At 51.8% G+C, this 25,648-nt stretch overlaps 1 protein-coding gene across 1 annotated transcript in view; it reads right to left on the bottom strand.

The window, feature by feature from the left end:
* Positions 1 to 25,648, bottom strand: part of Parvb (parvin beta) — an 81,962-nt gene that overhangs the window by 41,359 nt on the left and 14,955 nt on the right. Inside the window, exon 2 of the mRNA XM_032918861.1 lies at positions 1,921 to 2,010. Coding sequence (XP_032774752.1) covers positions 1,921 to 2,010 — 90 coding nt within the window. The remainder of the gene's footprint in view (positions 1 to 1,920; positions 2,011 to 25,648) is intronic.

The raw sequence follows: 25,648 nt of genomic DNA, 5'->3' as shown, positions 1-25,648 counted from the left end.
GCAGAGACCATCACGTTCTCTGTGAGAACAACTCACATGGCTCTGTCAGCCAGACAAGATCAGAGATAAATCATACGGGACAGCTGGACTCTAGCTCCTCAGTCTTGGGCTCCAATTGCTCTGGCAGCAAGTCTGAGCCACGACGGCATGAGTAGAGAAAAGACAGAGTAGCCTCAAAAATGCTCTACCGGAACCAGAGAGCTGAAGAGAGCTTTGAGCATCAGTACCTGGGTCACTGTTCAACTAGTCATACAGGAGGCTGCGTGGTGCCTCGGAACACAAGGAAACAGACGGGCAGGCAGTAACATATACAAAACAGTATTGCACGGAAGTACTAGAAACAGCCAAAACACACAGAAAGATGACATTTTACCCCTCTCCCCTGTGCGTTCCCCCTCCATGCCTGGCTCTGACAGACAAGAGTCTGGTGGAGTTCATGGGGAGAGCAGGACAGGAAGATGGGGAGGGAATGAAGGTAGAGGAGCCAGAACAGAAAAGACCAGTGTCCCAGAGAAGCCAGGGTGCCGTGGGCTCGCTGACCACAGTGGGGGCTGGGAGGAAGTCCAGCTTCCCAGGCGAATAGCCCGGAAGCACCTGCTGCAACAAGCAGCTGCAGAAGCCGTGACAGAGGCATGCCCTTCTGTGGGGAGAGACATCACAAGCCAGTAGTCTTGGGTACCAAGCCATCTCTGGGCCACACCTGCTTCCACCATGAGACCCTAAACAGCCTTGTCATGGAAAATCTGACTAGACGGGGATCTCCCTCTGAACCGGGGTTTAGAAAAAAGCAGTGTCCCAACCTGCTGTCCACAGTGACTTGCTGCCAGAACAGCAAAGTCAGAAAAAAGTACCTTGGCTGACGCCCTGTCAGCAAGCTCCAAGGACCCAGGGTTCTTCCATAATCACAGTTCCCACATGGCCAGCCACAGGCCCAGCATGGATGGATGGCTCTTTGTGGTAGCCAAGGAGATGTATAGGGTGTTCGGGATGTGTGCCTAGTTTTTTAATTTCTTCATGTTTTGAGACCTCACTGCCCTGAACTGTCTGGTTTTGTGTGTCAGCTTGACACAAGCTGGAGTTACCACAGAGAAAGGTGCCTCCCTTGAGGAAATGCCTCCATGAGATCCAGCTGTAAGGCATTTTCTCAAGTAGTGATCAAGTGGGGAGGGCCCAGCCCATTGTGGGTGGTGCCATCCCTGGGATGGTGGTCTTGGGTTCTATAAAACAAACTGAGCAAGCCAGGGGAAGCAAGCCAGTAAGAAACATCCCTCCATGGCCTCTGCATCAGCTCCTGCCTCCAGGTTCCTGCCCTGTGTGAGTTCCTGTCCTGACTTCCTTTGGTGATGAACAGCAATGTGGAAGTGTAAGCTGAATAAACCCTTTCCTCCTCAACTTGCTTCTTGGTCATGATGTTTGTGCAGGAATAGAAATCCTGACTAAGACAGACCCACTCGTCCCAGGGAGACTGTCCTCCAAGGGTGACTGTCCCCTAGCCTCCTCTAGGGGATCATTGGGTTCCACACCCTGATCCAATCAAGACTCATCTTTCCTCATCTCCTAGATCAGCTATCAGCTATCTCAAGCCAGAACCTTGGGCCTGGCGTTTCTAGAGTTACACTATCCAGTCCTCAGCTCAGTAACCAATCTAACTCTTCCTCCCTCTCCTCCACTGCTTACCCAACCATGCCTAACCACCCCCTACCTCCCAACCCCCTGGGATCTGTGACCATAACCAGCCATGTTCCCAATGCTAAGTCATCTACACCTGCATGCCAATAAAACCTTCCCCGGAAGACTGGGGTGGAAGCCTGCTTCTCCCTAGAGATCTAGGAATTAAGACCCCGCTTCTCAAGCATCACCCACCCACGTAGGGTCCCACACCAGGGATGGACACCGAAGGAGGCCAAGTGGCCATGGTACCTAGCTGGGTGTCTTCAGGGTGAATGTCCACCAAAGCCGGGGCCATTGGAGAATTGATGGCGCTCTTGCCTTCTTCCTGCAAGTCAGTCACTGTGGGACAAAGAGAGACCAGGTCAGTATGCAGGGAGCCCAAGAGAAAAGTCCTGTGCTTCTAACCTGCCGCTGACATGGGCATCCCTTCCTGTTGGGAAGCCCAGAGCGGCTGGGGGAAATACTCCCAGCCCAGACACCTGCCATTTTGCTTGACATCGAGCGGTTCTTGTTGCCTCCCAAGCATGACCCGTCTGTCCACACTGTTCTTTGAAACATGTGACTGAGACATGGGAGCTTCTAATGTTCCCAGACCTGCCCGAGGCTGCTTTGATAGACAAAGCTTAGACCCCAGCAAGACCAGAGAAGATGGATGGAAGTTTTCTCTCTCTGGATCTGGGGTTCTAGACTCGAGGTGCCAACAGGCCTACTTGCACACATGGTGGTCGGAATTTAAAGTGTGCCACGTCCTTTAGGATGGACGTCTGATGAAGTTGCCATTCTTACATTCTGCACTTTCCTTAGAGGCTGGCATCTCAGATCAGAATCTGCCTCAGCTGGGCACAGCTCTCTGCCCTGGGAACAGTTAACCTCCTAGAGGGCGTCCACCCACATCCAGCCTGTGATGTCCCCTCTCACCTCACTTCCCACGTGGACTCTGCAGAGTCATGACAGCCAGGCCTCAGTTGCTGATACTTGGGCCTGCATGGAAATCTGCTTGGACGATGTCCTGAACCCAGGGAAGGCACGGTCCACACCCCTCTTTCTCCCCAGACACCCCACAAATTCTGTAGGTGCATGCACACATGTGCTCCAGGTGATAAGTTACTAAACCTTTATTACCATCTCAGTCTCTCCTGGCCCCTGGACGGACACGCTTCCTCCTAAGATCTTAAATCTCTATAGAAGGTCATAGGATTGGGATCAGGGCCAGTAGGCAAAAGAAGAGACTAAGGAAGGGAGCCCAGAGTCTATGATGGCAGTTTATGGGCCCTGAGGCTGCTATCTGCTCATAAGCAGTAGGTATACAGGCTGGGGAGGGAGCAGTTGTAGGGTTCAGACAGTGTGCACCCCAGTTCTATGGCACCACACAGGATCCTTCATCTCCCCAGAAATTCCAATGGCCCTTGGTCACAGCTATGAGGTATGCGTGTGCCCGGGGAGACGCAATATGACACAGGAGCCTGTACAGATGCAGGGCTTGGCCCTCAGATCCAGAGGTGACAGCGACAGCACCGCCTGCCACTTTTTTTATAGCCCTGAGAGAGGCACGAATCACTTGCTGACCACACATCCTGCCTGAGATCTCTGGGAGCAGGTGTCCCACCATTTTGTACCTCCATAGTGGAACTCATATAGAGACAACCCCTCTAAATTCTTCCCTAAATACCAGTCACCTCAACACTTCAGCACCTTACGTGGTGGTCACCCAGCACGTACAACAGCAGGGGACGGGGACAATATCATGTATACCACAAAGGCCGGTAGGAGCAGGGGGCCCTACCCTGATGGCTGGGAGACCTCAAGCCAGTCCTGTTCACCCCTCTGACCCTACTGCCTCAGGCGGCGTTTCCTGTTTGCTCTGTTAGGTCTCCAGGCAGGCTGACAAGCACCAATCCCCAGCTTGGAACAGGACACACAACAGGCTCTTGGGACGTGGCCGTGGATGCAGCTCTGGAGATAACCCATCCTCTGCCTCCAAAGGACAGATGTCAGCTCTAACATCATCAAAGACGCTGACGTTCAGGATTTTTTTTTTTTGAAAAGGAGACCCTTTTGTAAACCCATGTTCAAGGCCATGTTATTCACAACAGCCAAAAGCAAAATCAACACATGGATTTAAAAAACAAAACAAAACAAAAGCAACAACAACAACAACAAAAAACAAAACAGGAAAAACCATGATGGCCACACCCATGGGGATCCATAAATGTGACTCAGTCTTGAGAAAGCTCTTCATTGCTGAGCCATCCCTCCAGTCCCTACTAATCATTTCTTAATCCCCCAATCCTCACCGTGTGTTCGTGTGTGTGACGCTAGAGGGAAGCGTGCAAACATCAAACAGCTTCATGAGTCAGTGACCACCAAGGGGTGTGGACTCCCCTTGCCCCACCTCCCAAATGTCCATCCTGGGGCACCAGAAAGCAGGCCCAATTCCAGCAAAGCCCTGCACTTCGTAGGTGAGATAGAGAGTACCAGAAAGAGGCAACCACAGCACCCTAGTGACCAGCGGTTCCACCCCGCTAACTTCTCAGAGAAGAGTATGGCGGGTCCCCTATGCTGAGGCCACGTGCAGTGGTTAGAGTAACGGTCAAAGAAGAATAAGAGTTTTGGTTGAGAATAAGGTTCTCCAGGGAGACTTCAGTGAGCCACACAGGAGAATCACACGAAGGAGCCACCATTCCTCTCAGAAAGACCCCAGAGCACGGGGCTAGAAAGACAGCTTGGTGAGCAAAGTGTTTGCTGAGAAACCATGAGGGGCCGAGCCTGAGCCCAACAGTAAAAATCAGGCATAGCTGGCACTGGTGGCTCAAGCCTTTGATCCCAGCACTGAGGAGGCAGAAGCAGGTGGATCTCTGTGTTCAAGTCCAGGCTTGGTCTACAGAGTGAGTTCCAGGACAGACAGCCAGGGCTACACAGAGAAACCCTGTCGCAAGACAAAAACAGGTAAACAAAATCCCCACAAAAAAAAATCAGGCATGATGGCCCCTGTAATCCCAGGACTAGGGAGGCTGAGATGGGTGGCTCCTACCTAGGCAGGGGCATGAAGCCTAGGGCTGGGGGAGAAGGATGCAGGGTGGGGGGGTAGAGGGGTGAAGGGTGGGGTCGGAAATCTCAGTTGGTGACGTGCAGTGGAATGCCATTATCAAAGCACAGAAACTAGGTCACATAAAACAAAAATTTCCGCGCTGCCCTTGAACATCAAAAACAACACTAAACAGGGCCAGGCACTTCGTGACCTTAATAAACAAGAAGTACACACCAGAGCCTGCCAGGCTGTGAGCCACATGCTCTCCCTGGGGTGGTCCTTCCTGTTCAAGGCCTTGGGGAAACAGACTCAGAACCCAGGAAAAGTACTGAGAACTTGGCCAAAGCCACCAAGTCCCAACTCAAACCTTACTCTGCCTCAGGCAAGCCCCCTGCATCTCACTGCGCCTCAGTTTCCCCACTATAGCACAAAGGTGGGAGGAGTCCCTGCTTTCTCTTCAGAGGAAGGTCTGGCGCCCTCTGCAGCTGGCCTGGGTTGCACACATGGTGTATATTAAAACCTAGGTAGGAGATAGGAGGGAGATGGAGGTCAGAGAGGGATGGAGTGTGGAGGCCAGGGAAGGCAGAGGAGTTGGAGGTCAGGGAAGAGGGAGGGGAGGACAGAGAAGAAAGAGCACAGAGTGTGACTGAGACAAGCCTCTTGCCTACTTATGGATCTCCAAAGCCATGGAGGGTCTGCTGTGACTGATGGTGGCTCCCTGAGGAGGCTCAGGAGAGACACTGTTGTAGAAGAACAAGGTGAACCATGGGAGACTCCCTGGGGAGGCATCCAATAAATTGGCTTCAGGAGAGACTTGCAGAAGAACAGCAGGGGTGAGAGAACCATGGGGAGACTCCTTCCAGAGGAGGCATCCAACCAAATTGGTCTTGAAAAAGTTGCAGACTTGGGAGGAGTACCTAAAAATAAATTTAAAAAAAAAAAAGACTACAGAGCAATGTATGGTGGGAGGGACCCAGTCCAGGGACCCACAGAAACCAAGAGTAGACAGACTCCCAGTCCATTGCCCCGGCTTGGTTCGTCGAGGTCTCCCACTCTGCACTGAATGGTTTCCAGTGTTAACCCAATGGGCAGCTTCAGAGGACCCACCAGTTTTCAGAGGATTTTTTTGGAAGAGCCAGTACCTTTTACCCGACCAGTAACCACCCCAACAAGCTAGTGGGTTTCATCGAATCTCAGGAATGCTGAGATTTTTAAAGTTATGGTCCAGGTGCCCAAAAGGATTCACACTTCAAAGATGCCACTGGCCGTGCCCAGTCCCAGTCCTGAGGTAGGTTAATGATGGCACTCACAGGAACCTGCCGGCCTGGCTTTCCCAAGCATCCTCACTGTTCTGAGGTAAGTGCCTTTCCACAGGCAACTCGGCAGCCAGACCTGAGGAGTGGGCATCGACCCGGTCCTTCTGGCCAAGGGGCCCTCTTACTGCACCCAGTCTCCAGGGCCTGAGGTGAGCCAGCTGAACAGAAATACCATCTGAGGACCAAGAGGAGGAAGCTAGGAGGGAGATGGAGGCCCGAGAGGGGTGGAGTGTGGAAGCCAGGGAAGGCAGAGGAGTTGGAGGTCAGGGAAAGGGAAGGGGAAGACAGAGAAGAAAGAGAGCGCAGAGCCTGACTGTGATGAGCCTCTTGTCTACTCACGGGCCTCCAAAGACTTGGCAAGGCTTAAAAGGCAAAAAGTTAGATGTGGGGACGCACGCCTTTAATCCTGACATGGAGAAAAATGGCGGCAGAAGGGTCAGCTCAAGGTCGCTCTCAGACCCACAATGAGTTGGGGGCTAGCCTGGGCTACTGAAGACCCTGTCTCAAATTTTTCTTAACCAAGATTTAAAAGAAAGCAACCTGGAGAAGAAAAGAAGAAAAAAAAAGCCACCTTTCCTGACTTACAGTCACAGAGGGAAGCTATGACTTCAGAAGCTCACCCGGGCGCCTCCTAAGAGTAAGCTATTTATACCTCGGGCCAAGCCCGGTGCTCACAGCTTTGATTTTATTTTTTTTATCCTTTTTCTTTGTATGGCTCCATTTATATATTTATTATTTATACCCAGGCTCTTAAGGAAAAAAAAGGGGGGTTTTTTTTGGCAGCCTTTTTTGTTGTTGTTGTTTCCTTTTGACATTATTAGGAAAGCAGGGCTTTGAAAGCGGGCTGGGTGACGAACAAGCCTCCCTCTAGGTGGAGGAGAAAGGCCGGCCAGCACCTGCAGCCTGCCTCAGCTTCTCATTCCAAGGGATAGAGCACGTCTTCTGGAAAAGTGGGGTGCAAGACCCTCACAGTGGAAGGATATGAGAACCTAAAGGGAGTTCGGGGATGCAGGCTCTGGGAACCAGAGGAACAGTGACCCCTTTTACTGACATAGCAACTGCATCACACTGCCCCCAGGGACCTGTGTACCATACATACTCTTCTTGGTGTTCACAGAGAACAAAGGACCAAGGCGGGGGTGGGGGGGGCTTGGGGGTGGAAATCTCAGCAAACCCACTCTGAACCAGGATCAAAGCAAAAATCTCACAAAAGGGGCCATACCACACCTGCTGCACATCAAAAGAAGAATTTGAAACCGGTAGGAAGCTGCCTCAATTTGGGCCACTTAACCAGCCCGCCACAGGCTGGTGCCCAGCAGTGCCCTGCCCAGATCTACTCAAAGACAGAGCACTCTACGGAGCCTCAGAAGAATGGAGGGGACAAAGAGTCCATTGCCTATCTCTCCCATCTCTGCTCTCAGCAAAGGACGAGCAGGGGCCCCACCCCGTGAGCCGGCATCGAGACCCCAGGACACCTCTGATAAACAAGTCCAGGAAACAAGAGTTTTCTGTGAATTTTCCAACTCCGAAGACGTTCTAATCCACCGTCCATGAAGGGCTTCTTCAAAGCGGCTCTGAAAAGCAATCACACTGCTGCATGTGAGGCTCTTCCAGCTCAGACAAGTCAAGATCTGACCTAAATAAGATCTAAGTGAGAGTGAAAATATCATCAGCCTGGGAGTTGGGACTGACTGCTGCCGGCGACATTTCTGACATCCACGGACACACAAAAGGCAAGGGACAGAACTCAAGGAGGGGGATTGTTCCTGATGGTGGCACACGCGAAGACCCTGATGTAGGAGTCTGATCCGTGACACCCACCAAGTTCAGCACCAAACATGAGGACAGCAGGCAGGACAGACAAGGCTTGAAGTGAGGCAAGGCTAGGAGCCCAGGGAGAGAGTGTCTGACTCAGACAGGGCAAAGAAGGAATGATGTTCAAACATTGTGCGGTAAACATCAGAAAAATGGCCTCTTCACCATCAAGAGGCCCAGCTGGATGGCTGTTCATGAGAGATGGGTTTGGTCTTCTCACACGGACCATGACGGAGGGTACTGAGCACAGGACAACGCTCTGGTGTGTTAACTCAGTGATTTCTAAGACAGGGCAATTTCCGAACTGTGTTGGCAAGGCCTAGGAATAGGATGCAATGGGGACTTGAACCATTGATTTATGAGCTTGTTCTGCTGGGGCATAAGGTTCCATTCTACTTCACAAGGCACAATAGGTTCAGACACTAAAAATAAAAGTGTGTGCATTTTAATAAGGTACATTAAAAAGGAGGCCATCAGCCCACATCTGAAGCCACTGCGGAAGACGTGTCTGGTTGAGACTGTCTAAGTAAGATCCCTAGAGCCTTTGGGATCCAGGAAGGCTGTTGGAGGGTGGGGCCTACCTCCAGCCCACCTGCTGATGGCCGCTGTCGGCCATCATGCTCTGGCTCCAATAGCCAAGATTACAGTGGCTCACTCCACGGGTACCAGCGTGATGCAACTGCCTGTGAGAGCCGTACCTGACACGGGGACACTCTGGGCCTTTGGGTCATTTTAAATAGAGGGGATGCCATCAGACTCAGCCATTTTCCCAGCACCCCAAGGTGTCCCTGTCATTGCCCAGGGTGGAGATCTCCTGAGTAAAGCCCGTGGGGGTTTCTAATGATTCCTGATAAGAGGTTGGCCTCCCACAAATCCAGCAGTGCCCTCTCCTTCCCCACCCCTGTACCTTCCTCAAAGCCTGTTGGAGTCAGATCCTGTAGATCACACCCCTACACTTCCTGATGATGGGAGAACCCTCCTCTTATGTCTTTAGAAGTCCCCAGGATATACTCTGAGTGCACCTACCACTCTAGGTGCTAGGGCCACTCTTCCACGTTCCCACAGTTCACCATTCTCGTGACAGAGGCAAACTCTTAGCTTGAGGTCTCAGATTATCACCGTGGTCATGCATCCAGCACAAAACCAGGCCCAGGATTCATGTACAGAGGACACATGGGAGATAGAGAGCAAAGGACTTCAGCCGGGGACAGCTACCCAGAACGCAGTTAGTGGCTGTCACCTACAGTTCACCTCCGGCCACTTCACTGATGGAAAAGTGGTGTCCCATTAAGGTTCACATTAGCCCAGCAGTCGTGGGTCACCAAGAACCCAATTACTACAATGCAGCCTTGATGAGGCAAGGAGAAGAAGGATGTCGCCTGGAGACTGGGGGTTGATTGGGGCAGCCAGCCTCGAGCCACCCTCAGCCTCTTCTACTTTGAAGGGCAGAGCAACTATTCACACAGGTTTCTCTGACACAGAGACGCCCATGGCAGGCAGAATGCATCTGTCTCAGGAACTAGGTCTAAACTAGGTCTGATGGCCGCACGCTGCCTGATATCGTGTGTGTGTGTGTGTGTGTGTGTGTGTGTGTGTGTGTGTGTGTGTGTGTGTGTGTGTGTGTGTGTGTGTGTGTGTGTGTGTGTGTGTGTGTGTGTGTAGCTGAAGCTCAGAGCTAGAGTTAAACAGGCAATTCCTTCAGCCCCAAAACAGAGTCCTTTTCTTTCCCCTCTGTCCCCCAGGGTGATCAGAAAAATGTTAGAACTACAGAAAAATGACTTGAATAGGAAGAAGGTTTCCAGGTTCACAATAAAATGTCAAACTTGGCATATAGGTCCCCTGGGCAGGCTGAATCAGGAGCAGGGGGGGGCCAGGGCAGCTCACTCACAGAGAACATGGTCCTTGAAGAATAAAAGGCAGCCTAGCTGTCTCCTCACATGCAAAGCATCATGGGTTTCTTCAACCCACCCTCTAGCCCAGCTGTCCTCAACCCAAGGGTCCAGACCCCTTTTGGGGTTGCATTATTAGATATTCTGCATATCAGATATTTACACTCTGACTCAGAACAGTAGCAAAATTTCAGTTATGAAGTAGCAGCGAAATAATTTTATGGCTAGGGGTGGGGGGTCACCACAGAATGAAGAACTGTATTAAAGGGTCATGGCATTAAAAAGATTGAGAACCACTGCTCTAAACACAGCAGGGAGAATTCTGGAGGCTAGCCCATTGTCAGCCAGAGGTGAGCTGCTACTGGTCTCTTACACCTTGGGTACACCCTTCTCTAACCCAGTCCACGGTGCTCCCTAACCACTGACCCATCCAGTCCTTCCTCCAGCACAGTCCTCTACTGCCTTCAGAATCCATTCCACGGACCTGCCACGGTGTCACCAACCACCTGGCCCAGCTGACTTTTCCAGCACCTTTTCCTCTGCTCCCTCCGGTGGAAGCTGCCTCCCCTAAAGAGCTCAGAACACAGTGACTTTACTTAGCCTGTGCACCCTCCCTGGTGCCACATCCCCAGGCTACCACTGAACTGCAACCAGAACTTCCCCTCTGCCTCTGTGTGCCAGGAAGTCATCTCCCAGTTCTGAGCCCCGAGCTGAAGATCCCTACAATCCAGACAGAGAAACAGGGAGGAAAGCTCCCCCTCCCCCGTCACAGAACAACCATGGACACAGCATCCCTCACCACGGGAGATGGATAATAGGTGGGCAGGATCGCAGGGCTGTTGTGACAACCGTCTGCTATGTGGAGAGTAGCTAAGGATGAGATTTATCTCTCTCTGCCTCCTCCTCGCCCCATCCCAGAGCTGGGCTACATCCAGTACTTCTTAGACGCACTCCACCTGAGCTCACCTGAAGAGAACTGAGTCAAATCCACGCTCTGGAAGGCTCAGCTCTCTGCCAGTGCCTAGGGCAGAGGGCCTCACCAAACGATGCTCAGGGGACTTACAGGGTAGGTGCCACGGTCACCAATTCTCAAAGGACCCAGATGTCAAATACCACCCCCTAAAGATGAGGCTCAACCTATTCGGAAGCTCCTGGATTCTCTGCCCAGGCACCTGAAGTACAGGTAGTAAGGTCTCTCACAGACGCCCACCAGGCTAGAGGGATAAGCAGGATGAAGGATGACTCCTCTTGGCCACTGACAACTCCGCAGAGGCACAGGCCCTCCAAAGTCCCTGCAAAGAGCAGGTGTCAGACTCCAGCAAGCACAGCATCTATGGGAGGCTCAGGGACACCAAGGCTCAAAAGGCTGTGGTAAAGTTGAAAATGCAGGCCCAGGGGGAAAGGAAGACTGGAGGCACAACCGTGGAGCGGTGAGGGCAAGCAAACAGTGCAGGCCTCTGGGGAAGGTTAGAGACCTCTGGAACATCAACTTCAGGTGCCCAGGTCACCACTAAGGTCAAACCCAGGGACTCACACATGCTAGGCAAGTTCTCTGTCATTGAATTATGTCCCTAGCCCTTCTTTTTTGAGGCTGTCTTAGTTAGGATTGCTATTGCTATGATGCAAGGGTTAATTTGGTTTATGATTCCACACCATAGTCCACCACTGCAGGAATCCAGACAGGAACTCAGGCTGCAGAGGCAGGAGCTGATATAGAGGCCATAGAAGGGTGCTGCTTACTGGCTTGCTCCCCATGGCTTGCTCAGCCTGCTTTCTTATAGAACCCAGGACCACCAGCCCAGGGACAGCCCCTCCCACAATAGGTTGGGTCCTCCTCCCTCAGTCACTAATTAAGAAAATGCCCTAGAGACTTGCCCATAGCCCAACCTTATGGAGACATTTTCCCAATTGAGGTTCCTTCCCCTCAGATGGCTATAGCTTGGGTCAAGTTGCAATAAAACTAGCCAGCCCCGTGGCTCAGGCTGTCCCAGAACTCTCAATCCTCCTGCCTCAGTCTCTCGAGTGCTGGGATTACAGTATGTGATACCATGTCCAGCCAGGGTCACACTGCAGGGTCACCAGTGCATAGTGGCTAGTCTAGAGGACTTCAGCCCCATGACTTGATTCCCCACCTCTGACGAACAGCTAAAGTTGCACCCTGCACCCCAGCCCCGCACATATGGGCTCCCCAGCTCCATTCTCTTGGCCCCGACCCTAGGCTCAGGTGCTGATGACCAATGACTCTAAACCCCAGGCCACAGCAGGCCTTTGCTGTAAGCCTCGGAGTCCCTGGCTTATGACTTTTGATCCCACTTCCTTGCAAATCAATCACACTGCCTTTTTGACAAGTGATTTTAATTATGGTTGGAGGGTGGGGTGTGTGCAGAAGAACCGGGGGGGGTGCAAAAATCCAAAAGAAACAAACAACAGAAAAACAGAACTCAGATTTCACTGCCTGCGGTGGTCACACATCACACCGTCCCTCTGAGAAAGTTGCACAGGGTGCTCACCAAGGCATGCTGGGAATGAAATCTGCTGGTCACTCAAAGCAGCAGAACAAGCCTGGGCAAGCTCAACACAGATAGAGAAATGCACTGTACAGAAAGAAAGCAGAAACGGTAGCGAGAGAGTAACTCCTCAGCAGAGCTGGCTTCCCAGCTGTGGAACTAGCATTAATTAATCTGATCGGTAATGTCCCCACATACCCAGAAGTCCAAAGCGGTTCTGCTGAGAAAATAAGAAGATTAAATCATTAAGCCATTAACAACAACAACAAAAGGGCTCCACTGTACACCTGCCACGGGGGAGACCCCCTCACTGGGCTGAGAGCGGGAACGCTATGTGCATGGCGCCCTCTAGTGGTCATCTGTACTATAGCTGTCTGATGAGCCGCGGTTTGGGGGGCGGGTCCAGTTTATGTTCTTTGGCAGAGATAAAAGCTATGACCTGGATTGGGGGTGGGAGGTGGGCGGGACACTAGCACTGGACTCTGCAAGCTTGGCAGATGAGGAGCCAGGGCTGAGAGCCTATGTAGACACGCTCCCTGCCCCTGACACTCTTGGGACTAACACACACACACACCCCACACGCTTCCCCAACACATTCTGTTCCCTTGCCATCTCCTTTCTTCCGAGGCATTGTCACAGTTTGGCACATCTGTGCCAAAGGTTTAGCTGCCATCACTTCTGTAAAGGGTAAGCATGTCACCTGCTTGTCTCCTGGCTCATGGCATCACGCAGAGAGCACACAAACTGCTCAGAGAAAGCTGGCCGATCCTCGGTGAGTTCAGGAGCCACTGGGCCAGCCCTCCTCAGCTTTAACCAGCCTTTTATTTGTTTTTATTTTCCCCATCTAGGTCTTTGGAGAAGGATCTTGAAACATAGCCCAGGCTAGCCTCAGACTCACAGTCCTCCTGGCTCATTGGTCCAAATGCCGATATTACAGGCATCTACCACCATACCTGACTTAACATTCCTTCCTAGGGACACTCATTGTAGCTCCCTGGACCTCTTTTCTCCTGCATCTTTTATGACTGTATGGTGCTTCCCCTTCTGTGATGAAGAAAAGGCCTTTGAATGCAGACTGGAGCTAACTCGGGAGTACAAGTGACCCGAAGGAAGAGAAGCCACCGTGAGCCTAGACAGTCTGGGAGATGCAGTGTGTTGATGGCTGGGGAGATGGTGGGACAGCACGGGTCCTTCCCAGAACTGGAAGAGGTCAGAGATGAGAAGTAGATGAGGTCACTGAAGACTCCAGAAGGCTGGAAGGCCTGGCCCAACTCTTGACTGATCATGACTTTCAGGACTGCAAGGTAACAAACGGACTCCCGTTCTACAAATGGACTCCCATTCTAACTAAGGAGGCTCTGGTTCCTTGTTGCCACAGCCCTACAGAAACAAACAAGGGTGTGGTTGCACATTGCGTTAATCCCAGCACTTGGAAGACAGGCAGGTCTCTGTGAGTTCAAGGCTAGTGTGGTCTACAGGGTGAATTCCAAGACAGCCAGGGCTACATAGGGAGACCCTGTCCCAAAAAGAAGGAAAGGAAGAAAACAAGAAAAATAGCTACCAGCAGCCTTGCACTGCCTGATAGACTCTCTCGCTGGCCATTCAAGAGCTATTGAAACAGAGAGGCCTGGGTCGCACAGCAGAAAGACTTTAAAAAAAGGAAGAGCAGTTTGACCTCAGTGTAGATAACGCCGCCCTGATCCTCACAGCAAGGCAGCCACTGGTCCTACTCCTTGACACTGAGGTCTGGGGAAGTTGATCTAGAAAACAGATTTCCCAACAAGCATTGACTTTTATGTGCAGAGACCCACATGATGGGACCCTCAGCACCTGAAGCCACCTCCCCAGAGCTAGCCTTTCAGAAGGCTTAGCCCAGCAGCCTTGGGCTAAAAGGTGGTTGGGCCCAGCTACCTCTAGCTTTCCTCCCTGCCTGGCCATTTAATAGTTCCCAGGAGCAGTCGGAGGGGTGCTAATTGCTTGCCCTTTGCAGTCACAGCTGTGCCCCATAAGCCTCCCTCCTCCTGAAGCTTCATGTTCTCTTTGTCCCTGAGGCCACCTCCTTGGCCTCTAACCAGCAGGGCAAGCATATTCTCTACCCTGCTCCAGTCCCTGGGTAACAAGTTCTTGAGAACTGTGCAGACATTTTCAAACCCACACACAGGCCCCCAGCTTCCTTGAGGCCCTGGAGGAGGTGGCCCCAGAGCTGTGTTTTGAAGGTGGCTGGCCTGCCAGGAAGATGAATTCCATCCTCCTATTCCTGGCGCGTGGGGGACTCATGAACAAACAGGGAAATATATCCTTTGCTGTAAGGGCCTGTGACCTGCTCAGGTGTCATAAGCCAGGGGCAGGAAGTGTTGCTCTGCCAAGGTCCCCATCAGAAAGCTGGCCCCTCTATATTCTCCCTTTTCCTCATCTGGTCCCATTCTGCATCCAACTGGAAGTCCCCAGCCCAGAGGAATAAGAGAGATGCCGGGGGAAGGGTCAGAGACTTCAGGGATAGCTCCATGGAGCGGGAAGCAGACCCCCACCCAAGCCTGCCACCCACTTCCTCCCTGTAGTTGACTGCAGCAGGCTGGAAGGGTGTGGCCACTTGACCGGGAGCAGGAACGTGGCCAGGGAAAGGCAGGAAAGTGCTGGGTCTCATTTCAGTCTAGCCAATTCTGAAGTCCTTTTGCACGCACACTCGCGTGCACACACACCCACGCACAAATAAGAGCTGAGTACCCAGCACTGACTTCTCTCTGCTTCCTGCCTGTGGGGTGTCCTCCTGCCGCCATGGAGTGAAGCAGCAGCTCACTGAGCACTTCACATGCCAAAAAGGCATCGTAAGGTCACTCAACAAACAGGTTAACAGCTTGGGGGGAGAGGGAAGGGGGAGTTTGGAGCCCCTACTGAGAGCCAGTTAGCTTGACCAGCTCCTACCTCCCATTCCCACTTGCTGGGTGACGTAAGTCAGGTTGTTTAACCTCTCTGGGCTCCAGTGAAAGAAAAACTGTTACACGGACTCAGAGCTCGGTGCACATCAAAATGTTCCAAAAAACAAACAAACGAACGAACGAGCAAATGGATGCTGGGACACCCTACAATGGGAGGGCTTCTCCTCAGACCTGCCCCATGCTAAATGCCTCCCACTGGATGCTCCAATGACGAGACGGAACTGGAGAGATGGCTCAGCAGTGAAATGTCTGACCCACCAAGTCTGAGTTCCTTCTATAGGACCCCTGTGGTAGACAGAATAGAGTCCCCTCTGACTGCCACATGCTTGTGGTGGCATGTGTGCACACAAGCACACAACACACATACACACACTCACACAAATCCTAGCCATGGCTTGTCCCTGACAATGTCCCAAGTCCCATTCTTCTCGCCCCCAAGATCCCCATGGCCCACCAGAGTGACAAAAGCTTCAGCCGACAAACCAGGTCCTCATCTCCCTTGACTGCCTCAAGATGGCCAAGGGCCCTCCTTCCCCATCACCTTTCCATGGAAAGGTTGGCCCAGGCTCCATTCTTGCAAAACAACCCCCACAGACCAGGACCACAGCAGGGCTGGCTGAGCCTGGCCTCTGCTAAGGACAACTCACTGTCAGGAGCTGGCAGCCGAGGGGGGTGTCAGTGCTCTCCAGGCCCACAGCAAGCAGCTACTGGCACTGCCCAGGCAGGGGGACGCTCATGTACCATATAAGGATCCCAGGGACATCACCATGACTTGCAACTGTGCAGCCCCTGAGGAAGCCGCAGAGGCCAGGAGGGCTGCTTGACAAGATAGCGCCACTGGCTGCATCATGTGCAGCTTCAGAACTACAGGAGCAATTCCACCTACCAGCTACTCCCCCATGAGCCCGGGTGGCACTGAGAATGGGGAGGACTCTGTGAGAAAGTGAATAGGAAATTCCCAACTCCGAGTATCTCCTGGGGTCTGGGCTGGAGGCTGGGGAAGGGCAGAGGTCTGCCGTATCTCGGGGACAGCTCTATGAGGCCCCAGTGGAAGGTGACATGACACAGGCACGGAGGGCCAGGGAGCAAGCATCTCCTGGTTGTCAAGTACACAGAAGACCAAACTCGAGGGTGCTGAGCGCCTGTCACTCGTTACCACGACAACAGAAATCAAATCTGAGCAGCAGTTTAAGCCAAGCAGAACTGCCTGTTTTGTGTTTTGCTTTCGTGGGGACAGATCTCTATACGAACTCCGAATGGCCTGAAACTCCTAATCCCTCTGCCTCAGCCTGGGATTACTGGTGTGTACCAGCAGTCCTGACTTCTTGGTTCTGCTTTTGTTTTTTTGCAAAAGAAGGTTCTGGAAGTGGGGAAGAGGAAGCCACAGTAGAACTCCACAGGCTTTGCCTGCAGTATATCCGCTTTTCTGCAGTCGCAGAACACTCTGCCTGGGCTCTGAGCCCTTCCTGCCACTCTGCAGTCAACTGTAAAGCGAGGACGGTAACCCCGATGTACCCCTCAGGTGCTCTGTGACCGATGAACTCCTATAAGGCCTGGCATCTCAGAAGATGTCCAGCTGCTACTGCTTGTAAGTGTGACTGCAGCTGTGTGTAATCCCGGTTGGGCAGTTTCAGACTGAGGACCACGCTTCAGAAACACCTAGACATCGTAGATCCATTACTCCACACGATCTCCCAAAGCCACCGAAGGAGGCTAGAAACACAGACTGGACAGGACTGCTGTGCCCCACCAGAAGTTCAGAGTCAACTGTCCCTGATCAGCAGTCACACTCGGCACTATTGACCCAAGTGCAGCACAACAGAACCTCAACCACATCACACGTGACCACGTGCTGCGTGGGGACCACGTACTGTGTGGGGCACACGCGCTGCACTTTCATCCCTCAGGAGTTGCTCACATGGTGTATGCCCAGACACCAAAGAGTGCTTGCTGTGCTCTGACGCCATGATGACCACTGTAACAGCGGCAAGATCTTCCTGCTATATCAGTCTTACTGGTCTATCAGCCTATAGCGGGCTACCAGAGCTCCACAGACGTTCCACAGCCCAAGTAGGTTCAGCAAGGAGAGGGGGAGCCACCCCTCAGGGAGGTCAACATCCCTCAGCTTTGGGACAGGCAGTCAAAGCAGCACCACAGTAGATCAGGGCCAGGAGGGAGGACCCACCAAGATGTGCAAGGTAGCAGTTGCAACTTCCCTCATCCATGGACCCTCTGCACCACCGGCCCACATAAACCTCTCCTCCCTTAAGCTGCCTGTCAGGTGTTTGTTGATGCAATGAGAACATTAACGCAGCATCCAGAGGAGGAAGGCGGGAGTGGGGGTTGTTTACAGTGTCTTTAGCCTGTACAAGAGCAGAGTCTCAGATGCTGCAGAGCCTGGAGGGGCTATGCTCCGAGGCCATGAGGAAACACCTTTTCCCTTAAGGCAAACCTGTACCTGGGTTCCTGACCCACGTTCCTAAAACCCTTGGCATTCCCCAAGCAACAGGAGCATTTGTTCTTTAATATATTTATTGTTTGTTTGTTCTAAGGAGGCAACTTGTGGAAGTTCCTGGTCCTAGAAAGACTAGAGCAGCATGAGAAGCTTGGAAACACCAGCTCCCCAAGTCTTCTGGAGAGGAGAGGAACTGGGGGCCAAGGTCCTCATCTGCCCCGCCTTTGTGTGCTGCCTCTGTAAGATCCCTGACCTAGGGCAGTTTGTGAGGGCTCCCTGGTTGACAAGATGCACCCTGATGCTAGGACAGTGGCCTTTCTTAACAGATGCTCCTCTGGTCAGTCACTCAATATGGCCCTCCTCATCCCACTGCTCATCCTGATCGGTTTCCCAGGGTTCTGCAAATGAACCAAACCAAGGAGGGCATAGAAATCCCAGCAGCCCTGTCACAAGCTACAGCCTGCGCTTATGCCTGAAGTGGAAGTGGGGTGGTCTTGCGGGCTGAGCCTCAACCGCAGCTCTGACGCTCTTTGGGTGAGCAGGAGGGCACCCCGCTGGTATGTCCAGAGAACTGCTTGGCGTGACAAGATATCCCCACATGCCTCCCTGCGGTGCACAGAGCCACGTGTGGCCATCTGTCCGTGCAGCGGCTGTCTGTCTCCTGCAGTTCCCAACAAACTAGCCAAATGCTGTCCAAATCGTTCTGTGAGTTTTGAGTTTACAAACCCACTTGCTAAAAAAAAAAATCCGTAAGGCCGATGAAGCGTGCTCACAGCTCAGTCACTTGGGAACAAGCTCCGTGAAGCGGGAACTTTAAGTTCCTGGGGTACAAGCACCCCACTACAGTCAAACAGACATCCTCTGCCTCCCTGGCTTCAGCCTTTACCTCTGAGAAGTACCCACGTCATGTTCTTTCAACACCTTGTGCTTTGGGTTGGCGACTGCTGTTTATAACAGACCTGGTGCAGTGGCCAGGGCTCCCAAACACAAGCCAACAGTGGTCTGATGGAGAAACCTGTCACAGAAGCCTTAGGCAGCAGCCTCAGTGACAACTGGGATCTGAGGTTTCCATGGTAATGGAACAACAGAGAGAGAGTGGGAGACAGACTTCGGTTTTTGAAGAAACGTGTTATATCTCCTGAGAACCAAACTTGAATTCTTGACATGTAGCCAAGAATGGCCTTGAACTCCCTATCCTCCTGGCCACTACCTCCCCAGCGATTTGATCCGAGGTGTGTACCCCAACGCTAGGCTCTCAACAGGCTCGATGCACGAAGATGTCTTTTAACAGTAGCACACATGAAGCCTGGTTATACGTTGATCTGCCCAACTCAAGCTCAGAGCCTCATAAGTAGCTGCTTCATAGATGGCAAACGCTGTGCTGGTGGTATCTTCATAGCATCCTGAGAGCAGATACACACGTGTGCATGCACACACGCGAGTGCGCACATACACACACACATACACACACACATCTTCTAGCTCATCCCTAGTTTCTCCTGCCTGGCTATTTCAAGGGTCACCTGTTGAAATCATTCTGCAGGGAACCATGATGCTTGCCCATGTTCCCAGCACTTGTGGGGGGGGGGGAGCAGGAGGGTCTCAAGTTCAAATCCAGCCTGGACTTCAAGTGAAATAGGGAGGGGAAGGGAGGGAGAATAAAAGGAAGGGGGAAGGGAAGGAAGGAAGGAAGGAAGGAAGGAAGGAAGGAAGGAAGGGAGGGAGGGGAGGAGGGAGGGAGGGGAGGGAGGGGAGGGAGGGGAAGCAGACTAGTTCCTCTCAGCCTGATATTGAGGTTAATGATGCTTCCATGACCCTCAGCCACGAAGTCCTAACACTGAGCTCCCCGAATCTCTGGCCACTCTTCCCGCCTCTGTGACTCAGGGAAGAACAGAGCCTCCAACAGGATAAGCAGAAGAAGGTTAGAAAGGAAGAAAGTGTGTCATGGGATGTCACATCTACCCCTCCACTCTGCTCAGCATGCATGCCACGGGCAGAATGTCAAGCGCTATTTAAAGCCGCATGACAGCAGGTCTCGCCTGTGTTTAATGACACACAGCCTGCGCCTGTCAAACAACCTCTCAGAAGTTCAGCGAGACTTCTGAGAGGAAGCTGTTCACGAAGTCGTAAGCTGAGGCCGTCCGCATGCGAGGCACGGCACTCAACCCTCAACAGGGAACACCCCCACGTCAGGGACAGGGGTATTCCTGCATCCGTATGAGTATATCTGGGTGCTGTGCCAGCTCGTTCAGGTCCCCGAGGCGGATGATGGACGGTCTTCATTTTAACAGCGTGTATGTCAGAAAAGTGATTATTTATGCGGGCTGAAATCATATCCCACAAAACAACACAGCAGACGGAGTTAACAGAACCCAACAGCATCTGGAGTTGGGTACTGTGGATGCAAGCAGGGTCTCTCAGTCTTCCTCATTGGACAAGGGCAAATCCCCTTGGAGCTCCAGAGTCTGAAAAGAACCACTGGGTGCAGAGGCCAGATCATTCTAAGCAGTCATTTTGACTACCTCTATCCCCCACCGTCCCCTCACGTCTGGGAAATAATAGCAAGAAGACCGATAAAAAGGCAGCGGCGTGGCAATGCGTGCCTGTCAACCCGGCACCAGGCAGGAGGAGCAGAAGTTCGATGTCATTCTTGGTCATGTAGTGAGTTTAAGGCCATCCCGGCTACACTAGAGTTGATTTGATTCAGTCACTAACAGAACCCTGATGACTGTGGGTTGAGTAAATGCCCTTTGGAACTCTCATCCACTTGGGGCCTGAGAATCTACTCACTTGAAAATAAGGCATTCGAAGATAGGCTCAAGATGAGGTGACAGTAGATAAAACAGGAGGCTGCTGTTTGTCCCAGCCAGCAGACGCACAGAGAGAACGTCATGGCAGAGGCAGATACCCAGGAGGACGCCAAGAGATACGGGAAAGGCGTGTCACAAAGGGCAGACTTCAGGCAACGGCTGCAGCTGGAACGGACAGCAAGGATTCTCCCTGGCTGGCTGGGATGGCTGGGCTGTGGTCACCGCAGAACAGGGTGGAGCGAACCCCACTCTTCAAGCCAGATAACAGTACTAGGTGCTAACGCAGAGCTAACCGTGTCTTGACATCTTTCTAATTATTGTTCTTTTCTTGTGGATTTTTTTTTTAAAGCGGTGGTTCTCAGCCTTCCTAATGCTGCGACCCTTCAATACAGTTCCTCGTGGTGCCGTGGCGACCCCAACCATAAAATTATTCTCTTTTTTTTTAAAGATTTATTTATTATATATATGAGTACACTGTTGCTGTCTTCAAACACACCAGAAGAGGGCATCAGATCTCATTACAGATGGTTGTGAGCCATCATGTGGTTGCTGGGAATTGAACTCACGACCTCTGGAAGAGCAGTCAGTGCTCTTAACCGCTGAGCCATCTCTCCAGCCCCATAAAATTATTCTCATTACTACTTCATAACTGTGATTTGCTCCCATTCTGGATTGCAATGGAAATATCTGGGGGGGACGGAAGTTTGTCAAAGGAGTCGCAACCCCACAGGTTGAGAAACACTGTTTTAAAGACTTGTTTTAGTTTTAATTATGTGTTTGTGGGGGGAGGGGTTTGCACACATGAGTATTGGCACCTGCAGAGGCCAGAGGCTTTGATCCCTCTGGAAACGAAATGAAAGGAGGCCGTGAGCCACCAACACGGGTGCCGGAAACTGAACCCAGGTCCTCTGTGAGAACAACGCATGCTCTTAACCTCTGGGCCGTCTCTCCAGCCTGGATGTCAGTGGGTTTTTGAGACAAACTCTCCCTACCTGGTCCAGACTAGCTTGGAAATCCCTACGCAGACAAGCCTGGCCTCGAATTTTCTCCACTCCCTTGTCTCCGCCTCCCAGGCTGGCCCTGTGGCTGCTGTTGGATTTCTGAGACAGGCTCTCACTGTGTAGCTCAGACTGCCTTGGAACTTGCTGTCGTGAGTGCAGGCTGGCTTTGACTTGTGATGATCCTCAGCCTCGGTCCCCTTCCCTGGGATGGGCTCCAATTATTATTTTCAAGATCCCAGTTAGCTGAAATACAGTGGCCTTAACCTCACTATATAACTAAGAATGACCCCCTTCCCTAGACAAGGGGGCAGTAAAATTGGGGGAGATCCTGTCGAAGCTTCAAGCCAAGTACCTGCCCAGGAGGCTGGATAGAAGGGTCACCATTCTGGGTCCTACTTCACACCACATGTCTGACCGCACTGTGACTCCCTAGAACCTGAGCCTACGGTCTCAGAGCTCTCAGGCCCCAACCCCAGGCTCTCTGGCCTCGGGCCTCCCTCCTCCACCAGGCATGCCTTGATTCTGAATGACTGTTTTAACCACCTCCTCCTTCCAGAGCACCCAACTTTATCCACCAGCTCCCTCCTGGAGTGGCCAAGGGAGGCCCACTGTGCAGGGCTAAGTCTGCTCCTAGCTCTGACAAATGCCCAAGGACTGCAAGGACAGCCCCAACCAAGGTCACAAAGCCTCTTGGATGACACATGGGCTCAGTGCGCCACCTGTCCCCCGACTTCTCCCTTGGCCAAGATCCAGCATGGAGTGCTGTCTTTGGAGGCTTTATAAACACAAAGGGTATTTTTAGTAGCCGTTACTGCCCCTCAGCGATTCCATTAGTTTCAGAGGCAAATAATTCCCTCCCGTGCAACTTGATAGGCTCATGCGACAATCACTCCCACCAACGAATACTTATTGAGCATGCCACCACACGCTGTACCCTGCCTGGCTCATTACTTAAAAAAATAAATAATTTGCTTAGCTAATGATCATGAATCCTCTAATTTAATTTGCTCTTAAATGTGTTTAATTTTCCCATAATAGAACCGCACACTCGGAAACCAAGCATTTCTTCTGTGCTAAAACAGGCGGCAAAGAAGTGAAGAGAGAGAAGGTCGGAGGGAAAGCCTCTGACCCTAGCACTCAGAGGCAGAGGTGAGAGGGTTGTGAGTTCAAGGCCAGCCTGGGCACCAAGGTGAGACTGTCTCAAAATACAACAAGGACATAGGCAAGGGAATGAGGTTGAGCCCCACCCAGATCACTGAGCCACCAGGCTGGAATATGTGAGGCCTTGGAGAACAGTGTGGGGGAGCTGTCAGAACTTACTGAAATACTAGATAAGCAGAATAGAGGTGGCTGTGAAGTGGACCGGAGGATTAAGTGGTACCCAGCTTTTACATGGGTGCTGGAGATTCGAACTCAGGTCCTTGTGCTTGCATGCCCTGCACGTTTCAAACGTCTAACCATGCTTGTAGCAGACAGGCGACTCACACAGAAGACCATCCACAGAAAGTATCCACACTCTGGGAGCATGCTCAGTTGATAAAAGGCTTGCTATCAAGCCTACAGACCTGAGTTCGGATCTCTGGTACCCGCATGAAAGTGGATGCTGGCTCACATGTAGCACGTCATCTCTGGGGAAGGATACGGGCAGATCTTGGGGTTTCAGTGGTCAATCAGCCCAGCCTAAATACCCAGCTCCAGATTCAGTCTCCAAACATAAGGTGGGGGGCTGGGGAGATGGCCAGGGGTTAAGAGTGCTAACTGCTCTTCCGGAAGAGCCAGGCTTGACTCCCACCACCTGTAACTTCAGTCCCCGGGGATCAGATGCTTTTTTTTTCTGACATCTATGAGCACCAGGCACATATGTGTTGCAAAGACATACATGCAGGCAATACACTCATTTGTTTAAAAATTAATTAGTTAATTAATTAATTAATACTGTGGAAAGCAATAAAGGAAAAAAAAATTGAAGTTGATCTCTGGCCACACACAGAAAGGTTTATTAAACACACACACAGAAACGCACACAGACTCCCAGAGACAGAGATACACACAAACACAGGTGAGTACATCAAACACACAGACACACAGAGAGAGATGTGCACACACACAGGCTCACACAGAGAGACAAAAACATACATACACTCACACACACTCACACACACACACACACACACGCACACACACGCATGCACGAGCGCGCGCATACACACACTAAAAAGGAGAGGGGACTAACTAGAGCCTCTGATCTATGGCATCAAACTATAGCCCAGACCAAGACTTGGCTGATAACAGTTCAGAGCAGCTGTCCCTCAGCCAGTGTTTGTCAATAAAGCTTTATTGAAACAGAGCCAGCCTCATCTGTTTCCACACCATCTATGACTGCCACACAGCACAGTTCAGTGGCCCCACAGAGCCAGCATGCCTTTTGAAGATCACACCTTTTACAAAAGACCCCAGCTATAGATAAAGGCTGAAAATAAAGGCGAGAACCTAGGCTCAAAGAGACAGGCCAGTATCTACAGCAACATAAACTCAAGAAGTCATAACAAGGCGTGGCCTTGAGACCATCTCTTGATTAGCCCCACCCTGGCCAGAAGGAAGTCCAGTGAGATCGACTGTCCCCACACTGATAACAACAGACATTGAGTCAGGGAGTCCAGAAGCAGGCCGGTTCCTAGGGCCTTGTATGTAACCTAGAAGTCAAAGCAGACATGAAATAGAACCCCAAAGGCCCAATGAGCTGTTTCTTGGTGGGACAGGTGGAGAGGCAAACTTCCTGATTGCTCTGCCCACTCCCTCAGCTCAGGAGGCTGGCACACATCTGCAATGGCAGCATACCGGAGGCTGAGGCAGAGGATAGACACATTAAAGGACAGCCTGGCCTACACTGTGAGACCCTGTCTCAAAATAAGGCATGGGAGGCAGCTCAATGGTGCAATGCTCACCTAACTTGCACTAGAGCCCCGTGCATGATCTCTGGTGTAGGAAAAACAACAGCAACACCCACCCACCCTTCTGTGTTGTGCACGGCTATGCCCCTGACGAGCCACCTCCCAGGCAGCCACCTGTCTCCACTCACAGTTACAAGGTGCCACTTTGAATTTGATTTCCAGTTCCTTCTCTAGGGCTGTTGTGGGCCCCTTGGGCTCCCTACAACGTGCTCTGAAATGGTGTTTAAAATTAGATCACTCCGACACAAGGAAAATAATAACCAGTAAACAGGGCTGACGATTCGGGGACACGGCCTCAGAGGGCTCTTTACTGCTAGAGGAATCCAATATCTCCCATCGACCTCAGCACATGCTCGCCCTGTGTGGCCTTCACCACCGTCACACCGTGGGTAAATACACCTGTTAAAAAGTCGAGCCCGTGGGGTGGGCACACACCTCAGTGTCCCGGTGCTTGACTGGCCTGAGTGAAGCCCTCATTCAGTCACCCCCTCAAAAGGGTAGAGCAATAGCAGGTTTATTAGACAGAGGCTAAACTTGGGCTCAGAGACTGAGTGCACGTGCTGGTCATGGTTGCTTGCCTTTCACTGTCACTGCCAATCCCTCACAGAAATCTCCCGTGGGGACCAAGACTCTGTGAGATCACTCAACGAGAGACAGTGATTCTTGCCTCTCTCAAGACCTCAGTTTACCTATCTGAAAAATGAGTCATTTCAGGCTAAGGAAGGCCGCAAACTACTTGGACCAGAAGCCTAGCCTGGCAGCTGGGATCCACAACAGTGATGAGGGCAAGGGGGAGGGGAAGGGGGAGGAGAAAAGGGTGTGGGGGAGGGGAGGGAAGTGCTTAAGATTCCCACAACCCCTTAAACACATCATTGGTTTTCTGAGATTTTTCAAATAGCCAGACTCATATTTAGATAGGAGTTAGCGTCCTGTAGGAAGGACAGCCCAAGGGCCCATGGGAGATCATGAGTTATTCACACAGCACATGTGACCCCATCCCCAGTGTGACACCAGTCCCCTGCTGGTCTCAGAGAGCATGTGCAGGACACATGGACTCCTCACTCACTCAACCTGTGATGTGCTCCAGAATGACCAATCTCCATAAAGATGACCTCGGTCTCAGTCCAATCCCTGCTGCAAACTCTTAAAAGCCAAAGTCGGGTCAGTCCCTCAGCGTTCTCGGAGCCCCTCCTACTCCTGAGGTCTCCTCACTTTAATAAATCTCACTCTGATCACTGATCACTCTTTAACCCTGTTGGGTTTTTTGTC

This window comes from Rattus rattus, chromosome 1 (genome assembly GCF_011064425.1).
Source record: "Rattus rattus isolate New Zealand chromosome 1, Rrattus_CSIRO_v1, whole genome shotgun sequence".
Classification (NCBI taxonomy): domain Eukaryota; kingdom Metazoa; phylum Chordata; class Mammalia; order Rodentia; family Muridae; genus Rattus; species Rattus rattus.
The sequence above is the reverse complement of the archived record's forward strand: the minus strand, read 5'-3'. Positions and strand labels throughout refer to the sequence as shown.